The sequence below is a fragment of the Saimiri boliviensis genome, chromosome 19 (genome assembly GCF_048565385.1).
Source record: "Saimiri boliviensis isolate mSaiBol1 chromosome 19, mSaiBol1.pri, whole genome shotgun sequence".
Lineage (NCBI taxonomy): Eukaryota > Metazoa > Chordata > Mammalia > Primates > Cebidae > Saimiri > Saimiri boliviensis.
The window spans coordinates 33,443,166-33,459,763 of NC_133467.1; the positions used below are offsets into that span (position 1 = coordinate 33,443,166).

Consider the following 16,598-nt stretch of genomic DNA (forward strand, 5'->3'; position numbering starts at 1 on the left):
CCTCAGTAGAGGGAAGGCAGTTAGTGTTCTGCCACGTGTCCCTTTTGCTGGAGCAGAGAACTTTCAGCCTGTTTCTGACTCAGTCCTCTGAGTACCTCTGCTCTGAAAGCTGTAACACTCTCTCATTCCCAGTGCGGTTTCTATCTCCATAGCTAAAAGCCAGACTTCCTAGCCGGTGGAAGGGAGCCCACTGATTCAACTATAAGGCAGAATCAATCAAGATTCATTTAGTTTGAAGCCAGACTGAGTAGATGACCATTACTACTGATACTACTGGAAGTTCTGCCGGCTTTGAGGAATTTCCTTCATCACTTTCTTTCAAGAACAATACTAATTGCAGTTACAATGATACAACAGTCCACTTCCAGTTTTGCTAACATATTAGACAAAATCATCTGTGAAACAAGCCCTGGTTTTCCTTTTGTAGTTATCTAGTTAAAAGGAATTCCATACGAAGCTATAGATATGAACTGCAGGAGAGGAGGGAATGCAGTAAAAGTTGGTGCCTTAGGAGTCTAAGCCACCTGCTCATAGAACTTACTTTTGCCTGGTTATACTCAGTCATATATACATCATACACACACACACACACACACACACACTATATATATACACATGCACATATCTTTTTAAGGATGGATTGCTGCTGTGTGTGTATATTGTGGCTAGATAAAACCCCACTCATGATGAGCAGTTCAGATTGCATGGTCATTTGATGTCCCATGTTATGTATTTTTAGTAAGGTCTAGGCAAACTAGATGCTATCTCCCAAAAGAATATTTATCTCCATAAGAGGGTATAACTTTTCTCTAAAATCCTAGAATTCTGTGCTTTAATTTTCCTTTTCTGGCTTAGAAGCACCATACAATGTCCATATTTGCTACAGTCATTTCAGGCTTGATTGGATCTAGTGCATCACAAGTCTCAAGTGGTCAAACAGCTTTCAAAGCAATCTGGAATTATTGCAGCGTTTTCTCTCGCCCTGAACCTCACTCAAAACCGATAGTGTTATGGGCTCCTCAGCAAACGGGTAAGAGTGATAAACTTAAATGAGGCTATATTGCATCCAAATTCCAAAGATATCCACCAGGTATTGTGCCTCTTTAGTAATAAGAAGGTACAAGATACAACAATTTGCTCTAACTTTGAAGACATTATGACATGTGAATAACAGCATAATCTAACTTACAGGGGTTTCGTGAGAAGAAAATGAATTACTTAGCCCAACATGTGACATTATGTCAGTGCTTAATAAGTATGAGCTATGATGATGATGACGACGATTATGTTTACTATTACTACTATACTTGAAATTTATGCAAGATGGCATAGAGAAGGCCTTTTCGGATTTCTGAAAACTTCCCTTCTTCACCTCCCAACTACAACATACTGCAATTAGCAGAGTCAAAAAAGAACAGAAATAACATCTGAGGTAAAGGTAATTGTATCTATAACTCTTCATAGAGTGGATATGAAATTCAAGAAGCCAGTTATATCTGTGCAAACAGTTGTTATGTGCTGAATCATTTTACGTGTAGCAATATGTTCCAGTAAAGCCTTAGACTGCTTTATGTTTTTTAACAAAAATATGACAGGAAGTGTCTTCACTCCATAATGACTGTATATGTTTGTGTGAACTTGTAGTGGGGGGAGGGGCATGGAGAAGGGCTCGGGGAACAGTGACCTCCACCTCCAAGAAGATAAACAGGCCTTTGGGATTGAAGAACTTAACCCTCCTTCATTCTAGAAGAACTAGGTCTTTAGGAGCTTCTATGGGCTAAGCCCTCCCTAATAGACAACTAATCTCTACTTTGGAAAAGAGAATAAATGTCTTGAATGCAGCAGTCAAAAGAAGTGGTGGATGGACCTGGAATGAGAATGAGGGGAAAGGAAAGAAGAAGATTTGGGTGAAGGAGGGAGGTAGTCATCTGCTCCTGAACAGTGTTCCTTAGTGTCTCTCTGACACTTTCCAGGACCTGTGTATGTCACAGGAAGTCCCAGGGTCTTTCAACCATAGAATCCACTACTGGGAAAGACCCTTTTGCATTCTTTACTGGTGTCTAAAGCAGGGAACCACCCCCCCCAGAGATATTTCTTACCAAGGAAGCTTCCTGGACACTTGTATGGTATTATTGTCACTCAGAGCACTGGCCACACACTCACCTGTGGAACTGTCATGGAAAAAACTTGGGATACTTGTAAAATCTATGGAGCACTAAGGATCCACTGGGTGAAAAAGAGCTAGGCAGTATGTACTCTGGAAGTGGACTGGAGCAATTTAGTGCATGCCAAGTTCAAGACAAATAGGCATCTATTTTTCATTTATTTATGTATTATATATGCTGGGCACTATTTGAAGTGCTTTTGCCTCTTAACTCATTTAATAGTGAGGAAGAAGTTGGGATTTTTGCTCAAGGTGAGAGCCAATAGCCTTTAGAGCATAGGAGAGTGCTTGCAGGGTACAGGCAAAATAGAATCTGTAAGGAACCACACGGTATATAAAAAGTGGCAGATAAGAAGTACTCTGTTGAAAGATCAGTTTTTAGAGCCTAATAGGAAATAGAGGACATGCTATTCTCTATAAAGTCTTTCTACCCTCATTAGACTAGAAATTACATGAAGACAAGGATCATGTCACCTCTGTTCAAAACTGTGCAACCAGTGAAACACAGTGAATACTCAATAGATAATTGTTAAATGAGTGAATGAAGTCCCCTAGACACAGAAGCTAAGGAGACTTGAGCCTTTCCAATAGGACAGCATGTCTTAAAGTCCCTGGATAGCTTCTTGTCTAGTCCAACCATAATGTCACCCTGTATTTAGGAAGACTTAAAAAAAAAGAAAGCATTTCCTTAGGACCCACAGGAGAGGAAATGCCAATTAGCTAATAGCAGTATCTTTGGCTTCCCTTTTTCAAATTCTCCAAAATCTCCTAGGCAGTGCTCATGGGTGCCACTGTGGAGAGCATCTGTCCTCAGACCTGAATTGTACAGTCAATCTCCAGGATAAACTTCCTTTGGATTTCCCAGAACAGGTCCCCATGTTGCTGTGGCCTTTGATGCTGGTTCTAGGTGAGTGGACACTATGAATTAGGACCTGGATGGGGGCAGGGGCTGAGCACTAACCTCAGATGCTCATAAAAGCTTCTGTTGTGCTCTGCCCTACGGCAGTCTCTAGGCTTAGAGGGGGATGGGCAAGCTTTTTTGGAATATAAGCCCCTGGCCTCTTAAATAAGAATTTAGGAGCACATCAAAACAAAAATGGTGATAATAGAAATGCTAATATTTATTGAGTGCTCACTAGTAATTTACATGGGTTAATTCATTTTAATCTTTACACTAAATAGTGCCACATAGGATTTATAACAGAACTGAAGACTATATGGAAATTCACTTTTATTATATTTAAAAAACATCAAAATGCTGAATAAAAGAAATCATATGGGTTGGGCAGAGTGGCTCATGCCTGTAGTCCTAGCACTTTGGAAGGCTGAGGTGGGCAGATCGCTTGAGCCCAAGAATTTGAGACCAGCTTAGGCAGCATGGTGAAACCCCATCTCTACCAAAACAATTGGCTGGGTGTGGTGTTTCGTACCTGTAGTCCCAGCTACTTGGGAAGCTGAGGTGGGAGGATCACCTAAGCCTGGGAAGCTGAGGCTGCAGTGAGCCGATATCATGCCACTGCATTCCAGTCTGGACAACAGACTGAGACTCAGTCTCTCAAAATAAAAACAAAAAACAAACAAACAGAAAAAGAAATCATATGATGACAATGGGTGTCAAAAGTATTGACATAAGTATTAAAAATCAATATCCATTCCAAAAGGAAGTATTCTTAAGCCAGAAGAATACTTACTTAACATGATAAAGAATATGTGTTCTAGATTGACAGGCAATATTACACATTAAAAACAGGACTAAAATTGCCATTCAAATTGGAGCTAGAACCAAGATGACTACAATCATCATAATTTGCAATAGTTTTTAAATCCTTGCCAACACACTAAATTAGTAGCAAAAATAGGCAGCCAAGATTTTAAAAAGTATTATTTATTCTTTATTCATTCCCACGGCATTTATTTGTCGCCAGCTTGTTTGCTATTATTGCTATGTGCTATCATACCATCTATGTGGTGTAGTTAGAAATGTATGAATATTCATAAATTGGGAAGATTCAAGATAAGTATCCAAAATTATGAAATCCAGGAATATTATGAATTACCACTTGGAGATTATAATGAAGAAATCATCTAAAATAGCAATAAAAGTGAAAGCATAGGAATAGAGTTTTTTTTTAACCTAGAAAAGGAGATATATAAAATTGTACAAAGGAATCTTCAATGAATAAGGACATATCATCAGTCTGGATAGGAGTACTAAAGTAGAGATATTATAAAAAGATCAGTTCTCTCCAAGTGGATTTGGAGATGCTGTGTAATTTCAAACTACCTGTGGAATTTTCCATGAAACTCACTAAAATGTTCAAAAATATACCTAGAAAAATATATATATCGGTAAGAATGCCAAAGGATAGATTTTCTAAATAAAACGGAAATGTTGGAAATCTAATTTACACATTAAAAAATAGATTTCATGTAAATATAGGTCAATGGAAAATAATAGAAACCCATAAATGTATCTAATTACATGTTATCTAATATATAAAAATAGGCATTATAAAACAATAGATATTTTCAATTTGCTATAAATTTAAAAATAAAGTCTAGATAATTATATTTTTTAATTATTAAAAACGAATGGAAAATAAAATTAAGGCTGTTTTTAATATGATTCCTAAACATTGAAGCAGTAGAGATTTTAAATCTAAAAGTTAAAAACTTAGATATTATAATAATAACCCAACTTAATAGAAACTAATGTTGTATTAGGATATTTGTAGCAAGTAAGCCAAATAATTGAGATATGATATAAGGAATTCATGTTCATTGGCGAGAAAAACTTGAAAATATTATTGGGTAAATGGAAAAAAAGCAGAATTATAGAATACACAAACACTCCCCGTAACGGCTGCTTACTGACCTGCAGGCTTCGTAAAACCCATTGCTTATCCTCCAAACCTAGCAGTGTGCCCAGTAGTCAGTATTTGATACTGACGATACTGTGTTTCATCTTCCCAGCCCCCAGTCTGCACAAGGGTCAGAAGCTGTTTTGATGTAAGTAAGGAACATTCTATCCCCAAATATTTACTTATTTGTTCTGATCAATTTAAGACCCTGATATAAGAAATCATATGAAGAAAGTCCCATAACTACCCTGCAGCATGTGTACTCTCTGGTTCCTTGGCCATCCCCGAACAAGATATAAGGCTTTTGCTAGCCTATCTAACGTTAGGGTCTCTTTCTCAGACTTTCTCAAACAGAGAGCATAGTTGAATAAAAAGAGCATGGTACTAAACTTTAGAGACAATGAGGTTTATCCTATCTTTGTAACATTCTGTCTCTGTGACGAGGGGCAAAATGATCTGAGACTAATTCAATTATTTAAAACTTAAAACAAGATGTTAACAAGCCCTTGAATCTAATGATTTCATGAAAAGGGTGTAGCCTGGAGTTTGGTGCCCAAGGGAGGCTTATAATTCATGTCCCTTTTCTTTCCCTGCCTTCTAATCAGTGTCCCTGCTTCGTATTGTCCCATTGAGGTGTGACCACTGACAGATTGCTCCACTGAGTTCAACTTCTAACCTTGTCAACCTCCTCCTTGAAACCTTTCCATGACTCCTTACAGCTTTTATAATAAAATCACAGCCACTTACTGGGGCCCTGCATTCCTCTCTGATCTTATTTTCGCCAACACTCCCAACTCCTGAGCACCTATGTTTTTTCTCCATCTCTGTGCCCTTTGTGTCTTGATTACCCTCCCCAGCACCGCTAGCCACGCACAAAAGCTAACATCCACCTGCAGACTCACTCACAGTTATGTTCTCACCCACAGTTTTCCAAAGTATCATCTCCTTCAGATACCTTCCAGGATCCATCCACCCTCTTCAACATACATACACACAAACACACATTCTATACTCTACACATGCACATATATCCTACACACTGGACTAGGTGACCCTTCTGCTCCCAAGATATCCCATGTGTATTTCTGTTACTGCACTTACATCCTGTGTTACAATTATATTACTTTACATCATGTTTCTGTTTTTCCACCAGTCAACTTCTTGACAACAGATACCATTTTTGAAGTCCAAGCACTATGCCTTAGTATATATGAACATTTGATGAATAATTATTAGATTTTTTTAAAATGAATTTTTTAATGGGAGAAGTAATATATGCATGAGAAAAAAAGGGAATTATCTTCTTAAAGCAAAATAATCTTGGCTCTGTGCTTATCTCTGGCTCTTATGTTTTGCAGCTCCTGTCAGTGGACAGCTTGGTGAGTTCTCCTGTCTTTGGCTCTTCAGTGTCTCTGGATAAGAGTGTCTCTTCCTAGTGAATAGAAAACATTTGTGACAGTTGCCTGAGATCTCTAATATCTCCTGTTTTCTTGCTGAGGTCAGCAGGGATTTCAAAGTGATGCCTGGTTTTTTGGCATTGCCCAAGGGCTAGGATAGTGCCTGGTCACTCTCTGACCCTTCCTGGGTGAAGTGGTGAATGCACAAGCAGCTCCTGGCCTTTGCTAGGCTCTGCATTTACTGTTATTGCCAACAGACTCCACTTAGCCAGGAAGGACATCTTCAACTCCATGGCAATTATGCTGGACTCAAGATAGGATCCTCTCCAATCAGCAAGCCAGAAAAATCCCTCTGAAAACATCCCACTGTGCTGATGTCAGCAGGAATGCTGCATTCTCTATAGCTTTGGAGTAAAATCCTCCAGGAAATGTGTGGGGAACAGAAAATCCAACAATTGGGTCCTTGAAAAAAAAGAAAGGCACAGAAAGGGGATATGGGGAGAAGACAAGTCATTGGCATCCCACATTTAATTAGTTCTGGCTCTTCCTGCCATTCCTTTGGCTCAGAGTGAATAACTGAGAACCTGTGAAGAGCAAGAACCCTCTACAATCCCTCTCCTTGTCCAAATCAGTGGCCAAAGCTGTAACCTTGTCCTGCTCACCTCTGGATGCCAGTGCGTGACTTGTCCCTCCCTTGCTCTGCCACAATTAGCTATGATGGGATTTTTCTGGGCATTTGAATCATCATCTACAAAATGAAGATGTTAAGTAAGTTGAGCTGCCAAGGTTTTTTCAGTGACAAATCTTAAGATAATATGACATATTCTCTCAGGGTAAGTGCAACATTATGATTTTTAAAATCACCTTTGGAGGTTCTTGTGAGTGTATGAAGATGATGAAATGGCAGTGCAGTGGTGGTTTTCTCTGGGACCCCCTTCCATGTAAGGCTACTTAATTGTGACGTTTGATGGTGAATCCTGCTGGTGTCACCTTCCTGAAATCATTTTGCTCATTGTCATCCCCCGGGCAATTTCTCCCTTGGGTGAGGTGAGGGCCAGGCTATGCAGCGGGAGGCCCTGAGCCTGGGCCTTCGGGCGTCTCCACCTTAGACTCCTTTTCTCTTTCCTCCTCAGCAAGGACACACAAGTCCATTATTTCCCTCCAGCCTCCATGGACCACAGTCTTCCAAGGAGAAAGAGTGACTCTGACTTGCAAGGGATTTCCCTTCTACCCACAACAGAAAACAAAATGGTTCCGTTTGTACCTTGGGAAAGAGATACCAAGAGAAACCCCAGCAAATACCCTCGAGGTTCGAGAATCTGGAGAGTACAGATGCCAGGCCCGGGGATCCTCGCCCAGTAGCCCTGTGCGCTTGGTCTTCTCTTCAGGTGAGAGAGTGTGAAAGACGCACCGACTTGAGAAATCAATTCAGCCCATGTTTCTCTCTAGCTGTTATGACTTCAGACCCTTTGTGAGTGGACAATTTTATTTCACACTCTGGTAAGGCGGGGAGATAGTAAAAAGCTCAGAATACAACCAGACAGGGAATGGGATTAGCTGCTTAATTTTAAACACTAAAATGAAGAAAATTTAAATTCTCTGCATAAAACTCATTCAGCCCAAGGGACAGTGACTTCAAGCAGTGTATCTAGGAGGACGTACTTATCACAAATAATGACTAAAGGTTGCTTGGATGAACCATACAAACACTGCAATTTCCATTGAGTGGATTAATGTCTCTAAACCTGTGGTTCTTAAAATTCAATTTGAGTCACATATCCCGAGCAGCTTATTAATCATACAGATACTCAAGACCTACCCTATGTTTACCGAATAAAATAAGAGTAGGTCCCAGGAATTTGTATTTTTCAAGCTGCTCTGGTAAAAGAATATTTGAGGAGTAATTTATTTGAAGAATTCTCGAATCTATTTATAGTTTTAAGCCATATTATGTGTCTGGAATAATAAGTAGAAGGAATATTCTTTTCTATTTTGAGAAAGAAAAAGAGAGAGAGTTAGATGATACAGCATTTGAGAGAGAATGAGAGCCAAAGGAAGAGGTATTTCTTTTTTTGTCCGAAAACCAACTGTTTTGAAATTGAAACCATGGCATCCTAAAGTCCTTTAATTTAGTGAAAAAAGAAGCAATTTGGTAGCAAGAAACAAATAAAATGCTTATGTTTTTGACTTAACAATCCCTCTTCAGAATTTGCCTGCTGAAACAATCATAGATATACATCCCTGAAAATTGCAGGCCCTAAATGGTCAAGAATAAGCCTCATTTAATAAATTAAGTTACTGCCATTAAGGGAACATTTTGTGGCCACTGAAAATCGGGTTCAGGAATGATATTAATAACACAAGAAAGTGTTTGTAATATACAAATTGAAAAGCAAGTTATCAAATCTATAAATATAATTTCTATTCCATAAAACATACACAGACTGTCAAGTAGTTGAAGAAGGAAGAGAAAACGGAAAAACATATGCCAACATGTGCCTGGTTTTTCAACTTTTCTCAAGGCTCATGTGTTTAAACAGAAAAAAAGAAATTATAATTATTGTAATAATCCTTTCTCCCAACACATTTCTTTGCAATATAGTCTACTTGGAAAAACAATGAAAGGAAAGGGGAACAATGAGATGAACCAAGTAACTGCGGCTGTGTTTCCCTTAGCTTCACTGATCCTGCAAGCTCCAGTTTCTGTGTTTGAAGGAGACTTCGTGGTTCTGAGGTGCCGGGCAAAGGCGGAAATAACACTAAATACTATTTACAAGGATGATAATGTCCTAGCATTCCTTAATAAAAGCTCCGACTTCCGGATTTATCATGCAAGTCTCAAGAACAATGGTGCATATCACTGTACTGGATTTAATAGAAGTAATTTCCCTGTTTCTTCCAACATAGTCAAAATCCAAGTCCAAGGTAAAGCCTTCGTCATTTTGTAAAGTGAGTTGGTCAAAAGGAGACTCCCCGGGGTCACAGAGGTAGAATGGGAGGAAAAGAGTGGGCTGGAATATCATTAAATCACGGGGACATTCCTGCAAGGACCAGAGGAGAAACAGTGCTTTGGACTGAAGGAAGCTAGGGGTTGATGACATCCCTTTCTTTGCTTGCTTTTGGATGTGCTACTGCTTGAAGTGTGTTTTTCTCCAGAGCACATCCCAGCCTCATTGCTCTGGGACTGTTGTTGTGATTCTTCTCTCTAGAGCTGTTTTCACGTCCAGTGTTGAGAGCAAGCTCCTCCCAGCCCATCAACGGGAGCCTAGTGACGCTGACCTGTGACACCCAGCTCTCTCTAGAGAGGTCAGATGTCCAGCTCCAGTTCTGCTTCTTCAGAGATGGCCAGACCCTGGGATTAGGCTGGACCAACTCCTCGAAGTTCCAGATTACTGTCATGTGGAGTGAAGATGCAGGGTCCTTCTGGTGCGAGATAGATACTGTGGCTCACACCGTCAAAAAAGAAAGCCCGAGATCCCTAATTCGTGTGCAGAGTAAGTTTTTGTAAAAATGGACATTGGAGCCAGAAAAAGGAAGGTAGAGTAGGGACATTGCTTACAACTTAGTTCCTTTTTTCCTTGAAGTGGTGAGCAGGGGTCTATCTTAGATTCTGGTGCTATCTTGAGGTCTTCTCTCTGCTAGTGCATTAGGAGTGGAATAATTATCAGTAGACTCCAAAAAGTCTCAAGACTTCTGGATCTTTGCTAAATCTCTCTAAATTTGCCCTTTGATGTTGCAAAATAATCAGATATTTATTGGGTGTCTGTAATTGTGCAATAGAGGCTGGGGAGGACACAGATGATCTTTGAAGCATTATCCCTAGAGGCAGGAAACAACTCACATTATAGGTGGAAAAGAGAGTACTCTTGAATATTCATTGAAATTTTCTTTGTGGACTACTAGCAGTAGTAGTGATAGTCAACATTTATAAATGTTCCATTTGTACCTGAAAATTAAATCCATCCTTTAATTATTGAGTGTTAGGTTTGCTCTTTATTAAATCAAATTAGAATTTTTCTTCTTACGTATTTTTGTCTGTATTTTTCAATTACTGAGATTCCTACTAAGGTCTCCTACTATAAAAATAGATTTATCTTTCTGTTCTTACAATTCTGTCAATTTCATGTTATATATTATAAGGGTATGTGATTGAAAGTATTATTACACATTGCTAGTAGATGAAGAATTGTTATATGACCCATGCTATGGTTTAAATTATATGTGCCCTCCCCAAATTCATACATTGAAACCCATTGCATAAGATGATGATATTAGGAGGTAGGGTCTTTGGGAGATGATTAGGTCATGCAGAGATCTCATCTCTGGGGCTAGTGCCCTTGTAAAAGAGACACTAAAGAGCTGCTTCCCCTCTTCATCATGCGAGGATGTAGTGAGAAGGTACCATCTATGAAACAGAAAGCAAGTCCTGACCAGACCTTGCATCTACTGATGCATTGACCTTAGACTTTCCAGCCTTCAACTGTGAAAAATAAATTTCCGTTGTTTATCAGACACCCAGTCCATGGTATTTTATTACTAAAATGCCATAAGCCCAAATGGACTCAGACAATCTCCTTTCTCCCTGTCTTGTCTCTTATAAACACTAGCTGGATTTAGCTTTCTCTCAAATCTCTTCATTTCTAGTATCTAATTGGTGAGGTTTCTCCCATTTAAGGAAATGTAACTGCTGATGTATATGGAATTATTTCTATCACCTTATTATTTCCTTCTATTTGTTGTGTTTAATCTAGTTTCTTCTTTCCTTCATTCAAAGTTTAAATCTTTATTCCACTTTTTCTCTACTTTTTTGGAATTTATACACTGTATTTCTATTCATGTAGAGATTTGACTCAAAATTTTTACATGTTTATCTAACACAAAGCCTACGTAAGTATCTCTTTATATCTACTTCCTAAAAATTAAAGGGCTTTTATGCACTTTCAAACTTTTCTTCTTCTTGTCTTATCCAATATTATTTTTCTATATTTCCACAACCACAATTATAAGTTACTGTTTTTTATTGAAATCAGTGTCCAGATTTATTCCGTTTGCCAATTTCTCTGCTCACTATTTCTTATCCCTTTTCAAACTTTCCTTCCAGGACCATCTTCCTTCTTCATGAAGTACTTCTTTAGTGCTTGTCTAATGGTGGCGTGCATTCTCAGTTCGAATTTGCCTGGAAATATCTTTATTTTATCCTTGTTGAATAACAGTTCCATTGAATAGATAATTCAACGATTAATTAAATCAATTAATGATTTAATTAATAGTTAATAATCCTGCTGTGTTGTAATTTTCCTTTCATTCTTTTGTAGATAATCCATCTTTTCTACCTCTGCTTATTGTAACATTTTATCTTTACCTTAGTGTGTGGTAAATTTGTAGTACATTTATTCGGGTTGATAGCTCACCCAGTCACAGGCATCAGTGGTGCCAAATGAAGATCTGAGTTAGACCAATTAATAAATTAAAAAAAAAAACAGAAAATTAACAATATAATAATGATGATACAATCAATGCCTCCAAGAAAATAATATATATAAGAAACGATTAAAGACCTTTGGGGAAAGTGGGCAGCCCATGTCTACAGTAGGTGTCTGGGGCTAACCAAGCCTTCTGCTTCCACCGCTGGGGATAGAGCATCTCCTGCCCCAGTGGTTCCTGAAGGCACCTGCTCCCACTGTGGCCCTTAATGAGATAGTCTTAGTCAGTGGAGGTCCACGCCTGACAGGCACAGGCGCCCAAGATTATAACTCCCTGGATTTACTTTCCTACGCAGTAAGTTTAAAATATTACCTGACTATATAGCTATAAATATATAATTTATACTTTCTTATATTTGCTGATGTCTTTTACCTGCTTCTTTGCTTAAGGTTTTCCCTTCTCATTTCTTCCTGCCTGTTGTTTCTTCAAAATGTTTTGATTTGTATTACAGTCTTGACTTCTCCCTTTAGCTCTTTCTAGAGTTTAAGCATAGTTTTCTGAAGCTACACTGCAAATTTCTCTGTTAACTGTGGTTCCCAGACTGTGACTTCTGGTTAGTGGCCTTTGCTCTCTATCAGAAGCTTGTGCATTTCCTAACATGTTGGTAATTTTTTTTTACTGTTATCATATTTTCAGCAGTAATTGTTCTTTACAAGAGTCCAAACTGCGCCCTGAGCTGAGGAAGTCTCCTCATGGATTTATTGTTTCCTCTGCTGGGGTCCTATAGGTTTCATCTATTTTTAAGGTTGTTTCTAAGCTCAAAGTTCTAGCACGGAGTGAGAGTTAATGTCCACACTAATTCACTGTGCAGGATTGGATTCCAATTCCTCACGGATCCCATTTTTAAGACAGGACAGGTGGCATTCCCCAACCTAATTTCCTAAATGAGAAGACAGACTATATCCACCCCAACCCCTCATCTGGCTTTGTGCAGCCTCACTACAGGCACAAGCACAGCCTAGACTTCATCCTTATGTAGGGGTATCACAACGGGGGCCCCTAAGGTCGGTTTCTGGTTCTGATAACTTCTTGGGTCTCCAGAACTTCAAATCCCACTCACCTGCTCAGCATTGAGTTATCTCTTGTTTCTGTTCCTGGAGTTTTTCTGAACCTAAGTTATATAATTAAAATATTTTTGTTATGTTTTTATCAAGCACTCTTGTGTGGTCAGAGTGTTAGGAGAGGCTTGCTGAGTCAGTTCAAGTGCCTTCTTCTTTGGAAGTTTCCAAAGTATCTTTTCCTTTTCTGTAATTCTTGTTGCCAACAAACGCCTGACATTTGGGGTGCAGGCAGCTATTACTTCAGGCAGAGGTTAGAACCCTGCTGAGAATGCAGAACGCGGTGTTCGCCTCTTGACTGCCAAAATAGGCAAGAACCAAACTGTATTGCTAGAAAAAAAATAGATTTGTGTGTTCCAAATCAAAGACTGTAGATTCAGAGGATAGAGTTCTTCCAAGTCACAAACTAAAAAAATGCCAGGTAAGATACGTGAGTAATTTTCCACCATCTGTATATAACACTCTGGAACTAAGTAAGCATTGAAGAAATGCCTAAAGTTGAAACTGATTACAACTTAGAAGGGACTTGATATCACCATTTCCTAGGGCTCAACAGAGGGGGCTGTGAGGCAGAAGAGAGCAGAGCAGGCCAAGTGATAGGACCTCCAGATAGGTCGACTAGAAAAACAAAGGCAGGGGAATTAGGTCCCACTTACCTTTGAACAAGGGAGGGCAGGGCCTCCTCCCAGGGAGCCCTGTTGAGCAGAACTTGGGGCATACTATGTTTCAGCAGAACAAGGGCGTCTAAGTGCTACAAGCTCTCCTCAGCCTGTGCATTGATGCTGGGAGATTCTGCAGTTCTCATGGGCCTCCATAGGGAAATGAATTACTGAGACGGGACATGGGCCAGAAGATGCCCAAGGCCAAAATAAGGAAGGTCAGGGTGTGTAGACCTCATTACAGAGGCTGTGGCAGGAACCACACCTGTCAGTTACACGTGCCCACCCCAGCCCCAGACAAGCAGGACCAGTCCTATCCGCAACAGATGTGGAGAACCATACCCAAAGATCAGGAGAAAATTCCCTGCAAACACCTACAAAGGTGACAGAAAAGCCAGAAGATGGAACTCCTTTCCCAAATCCATGAGGGCAGGCAGGGAGAAGCAGTAAAGAGGATGGAGTAGAAAAGACGGGAAAGTCTCTCCTGAGTAGTTCTATATGGGCATCGGTGGATTCTCTGAGCTTGATAGTGTCCAGGCTGATTCTTTCTCCCCCAGGGCATTTTCATAGCTTCTCTGGATAGAGAGCCTCTTATCTGACAGTAGGAATCTGTCACTTACTTTGTCATTCACAACGCACTCTCAGGGAGACCATTGATGGCTCTCTCTTTGGCCCCTGCTTCCTGGCTGGTCCATTTCCATCCAGACTTTCCCTACTAGGGTTCTATTGCTCCTCCAAGTGGCCCTCTTGACAAATTCTTTTAAGGTCCTATGTCCAGCAGATGAAAACCAGGTTCCTTTGACTCTTCAGTGGGGATGCAGTTTCCCTACTGGCCATCCTGACTCTTCGGACATGGGCTGTTTCAGCAACATCTCCCACTTTGGGTTTCTCAGATGTGAGTCAGGAACCTGTCCAGTGCATCCCCAAGCTGCAGGGAGCACACATCAAGCTCTCTGAATGGTCTAATTGATGCCCCTCTCACCAAGCTTGAGGTGAAGGGCAGGTATGCATGAGGTATGGAGGAGACTCACAGCATAGCTCTTTATAAAGAAATTAATCTCCCTTGATCTCCAGATCCTAAGTTTGTATGCCTTCAGTATAAATGAGAGCTTGAGTCTCAAACCTAGTGTTCAGAACTAGCTTTGCAAATTCTTTGGTGAAAGGTATTTTCCCAAGAGGTTTTATTGTACCCTCCAAGTTCTCTGGGGATTGTAAGGATCTGATGAGGTGTGTGAAGGGCAATGAATGTGGGTTTGGCTTCATATAGTACAGGCAGGGGACACACAAGTGGTGGAGGAAGCTGAGAGACTCTGGCTGCCACCCCTTCTCTAAATCTGGGATTCTTCTCTACCACTTTCTCAGGATATGACTTTGGGCAAACTGTTTTACTTCTTCAAATCTCAGTTTCTTTGGCTGTGAAATATCTTGTCTGCTTGGCAAAGTGCTCTGAAACTAAATTAGATAATCAATAGAGAATATGCCTTATGATAATAATTATCGTGATTTTGTTTCCTCCTTCCCAGAGCCTGTGCCCCTCCCACAGATCCTGACTGAGTCATCATCCATCTCAGCAGCCTGGTGCAACCTCACCATGAAGTGCAGGGTTCTAGGGACCACAGAGGACCTGGACGTAATCTGGGAGACCCAGGGTCTCCCCAGGGAGCTGGAGCAGAGAGGGACACTTGGACCATCCCCCAACTCATGGACTCTGGCTGTGAGCCTGTCCCCGAGCCAGCGCAATGCCAGCCTCACCTGTGTGGTCAGCAACAATGTGGACCAGAAAACTGCCACCAAAGACCTTGGGGAAGTATGTTGGGCTCAAAAAAGTGTCCAGCAAGGTGAGTATGCTCAGCTCAGAAGACACTTCTTTTCCTGGAGATTGGGGGAAGGGGAGTTGTATTGAGCATCCTATGCCAATCTTGCCACCTCTTGACAATAAATGCAAGCTGGGAAGATCCAGTAAAAATTTGCATATGCTCCAGGAAACTATCCAGGGAAGGGATGGAATCAGAGATTTTTAGGAAGAGAAAAGAAGAGCTATACTAGGCATTTACTTCTGCTCTGCTCTGAATCCTACTTGAACAGCCACTGAGTGTGTGAGGAGTCATATTTGTAGCAAGTGATTTCAACTGGGAAACATGAAGAAGTTAGAGAAAGGCAAGTTTTGACTCATAATATTAGAGAAGAGCTTTCTAAAGTCAGAGTCATACAAAAATGGAATGGAAGCCTTAGGACAACAGTGAGGTCCCAGCCATTGGTGGGGTGTAAGCACAGCCATAGCCGCTTGGTGGGGGTATTGTAAGTGCAGGAGGGGCAGGACTCTATGGTAAGTTTCCTTCCAATGGCACATTCTTAGATTCTAGGTAACTCTCTTTGACAAAGTCACATAGGCTTATTCCCAGCCACAAACTGTCAGGTGGAACAGAGTATCTGGCATCGAGCTAGCCCCCTGCAGGAAGCGCAGCCGCCCCAGGCGTCAGTCACCCAGTGGCCTCTCTCTCCCTGCTCTGTGTCTGACCCAACAGGGACTGGAACTTCACTTGTACTCCCATTACTGTGTACGATGCTTGTGAAAGGCCTTCTGCTCCTTGGGCTCCTTGGAAAGCTGGGAGTTGAATTCACCAGGAAAAAATTTCCAGCAGAGGAAGGGAAGTGAGAACTGTCCAAGCAGACTTTATTTCCTTTTTTGTCAGGTTCTCTGAACCACAAATGAGAGCTTTCAATCTTCTGCCAAGATGTACATTGTATTTGTTATTACGAAAATGATCTATTCATTACTAGTTTGAGTGAATCCACTGTCAATAGGATTTGATCCTTAAGCCCTTGAAAGAAAAAAGACTAATATATATTTTACAATATTTCCTGTGTTGGTTTTTTGAGGGTTATACACACATGTAAATCAATGTAAATAATTTATGTTTTTCTAGAAATTGTGCATTTAGTGAATATTTTAAATTAAACAGATGTTAATTATG

The 16,598-nt window shown here is 40.3% G+C and overlaps 1 protein-coding gene across 4 annotated transcripts; it reads left to right on the top strand.

The window, feature by feature from the left end:
• Positions 1-2,935: 2,935 nt before the first annotated feature.
• LOC120360188 (Fc receptor-like protein 5) lies at positions 2,936-16,574 on the top strand. Of its 4 annotated transcripts, XM_039460209.2 has the most exons (7): positions 2,936-3,071; positions 6,384-6,404; positions 7,556-7,810; positions 9,099-9,347; positions 9,632-9,916; positions 15,147-15,461; positions 16,149-16,569. In XM_039460209.2, exons 1-7 carry the CDS (start codon positions 3,041-3,043, stop codon positions 16,277-16,279), a joined length of 1,287 nt encoding a protein of 428 aa, XP_039316143.1. In that variant the 5' UTR covers positions 2,936-3,040; the 3' UTR covers positions 16,280-16,569. The 4 variants fall into 4 exon arrangements, with proteins under 4 accessions (XP_039316143.1, XP_074246016.1, XP_074246014.1 ...); XM_074389915.1 differs by lacking the exon at positions 9,632-9,916 and having other exon boundaries at positions 16,149-16,572; XM_074389913.1 differs by lacking the exon at positions 9,099-9,347 and having other exon boundaries at positions 16,149-16,570.
• The last annotated feature ends 24 nt before the right edge of the window (positions 16,575-16,598 follow it).

What these genes read in the sequence shown, in the direction of transcription:
- LOC120360188 (XM_039460209.2), top strand. Translation starts at nt 3,041, where the DNA reads ATGTTGCTGTGGCCTTTGATGCTGGTTCTAG. An exon ending in ATCCCTAATTCGTGTGCAGA is followed by an intron (nt 9,917 to 15,146) that starts GTAAGTTTTTGT and finishes CCTCCTTCCCAG; the next exon opens with AGCCTGTGCCCCTCCCACAG. An exon ending in TCAAAAAAGTGTCCAGCAAG is followed by an intron (nt 15,462 to 16,148) that starts GTGAGTATGCTC and finishes CTGACCCAACAG; the next exon opens with GGACTGGAACTTCACTTGTA.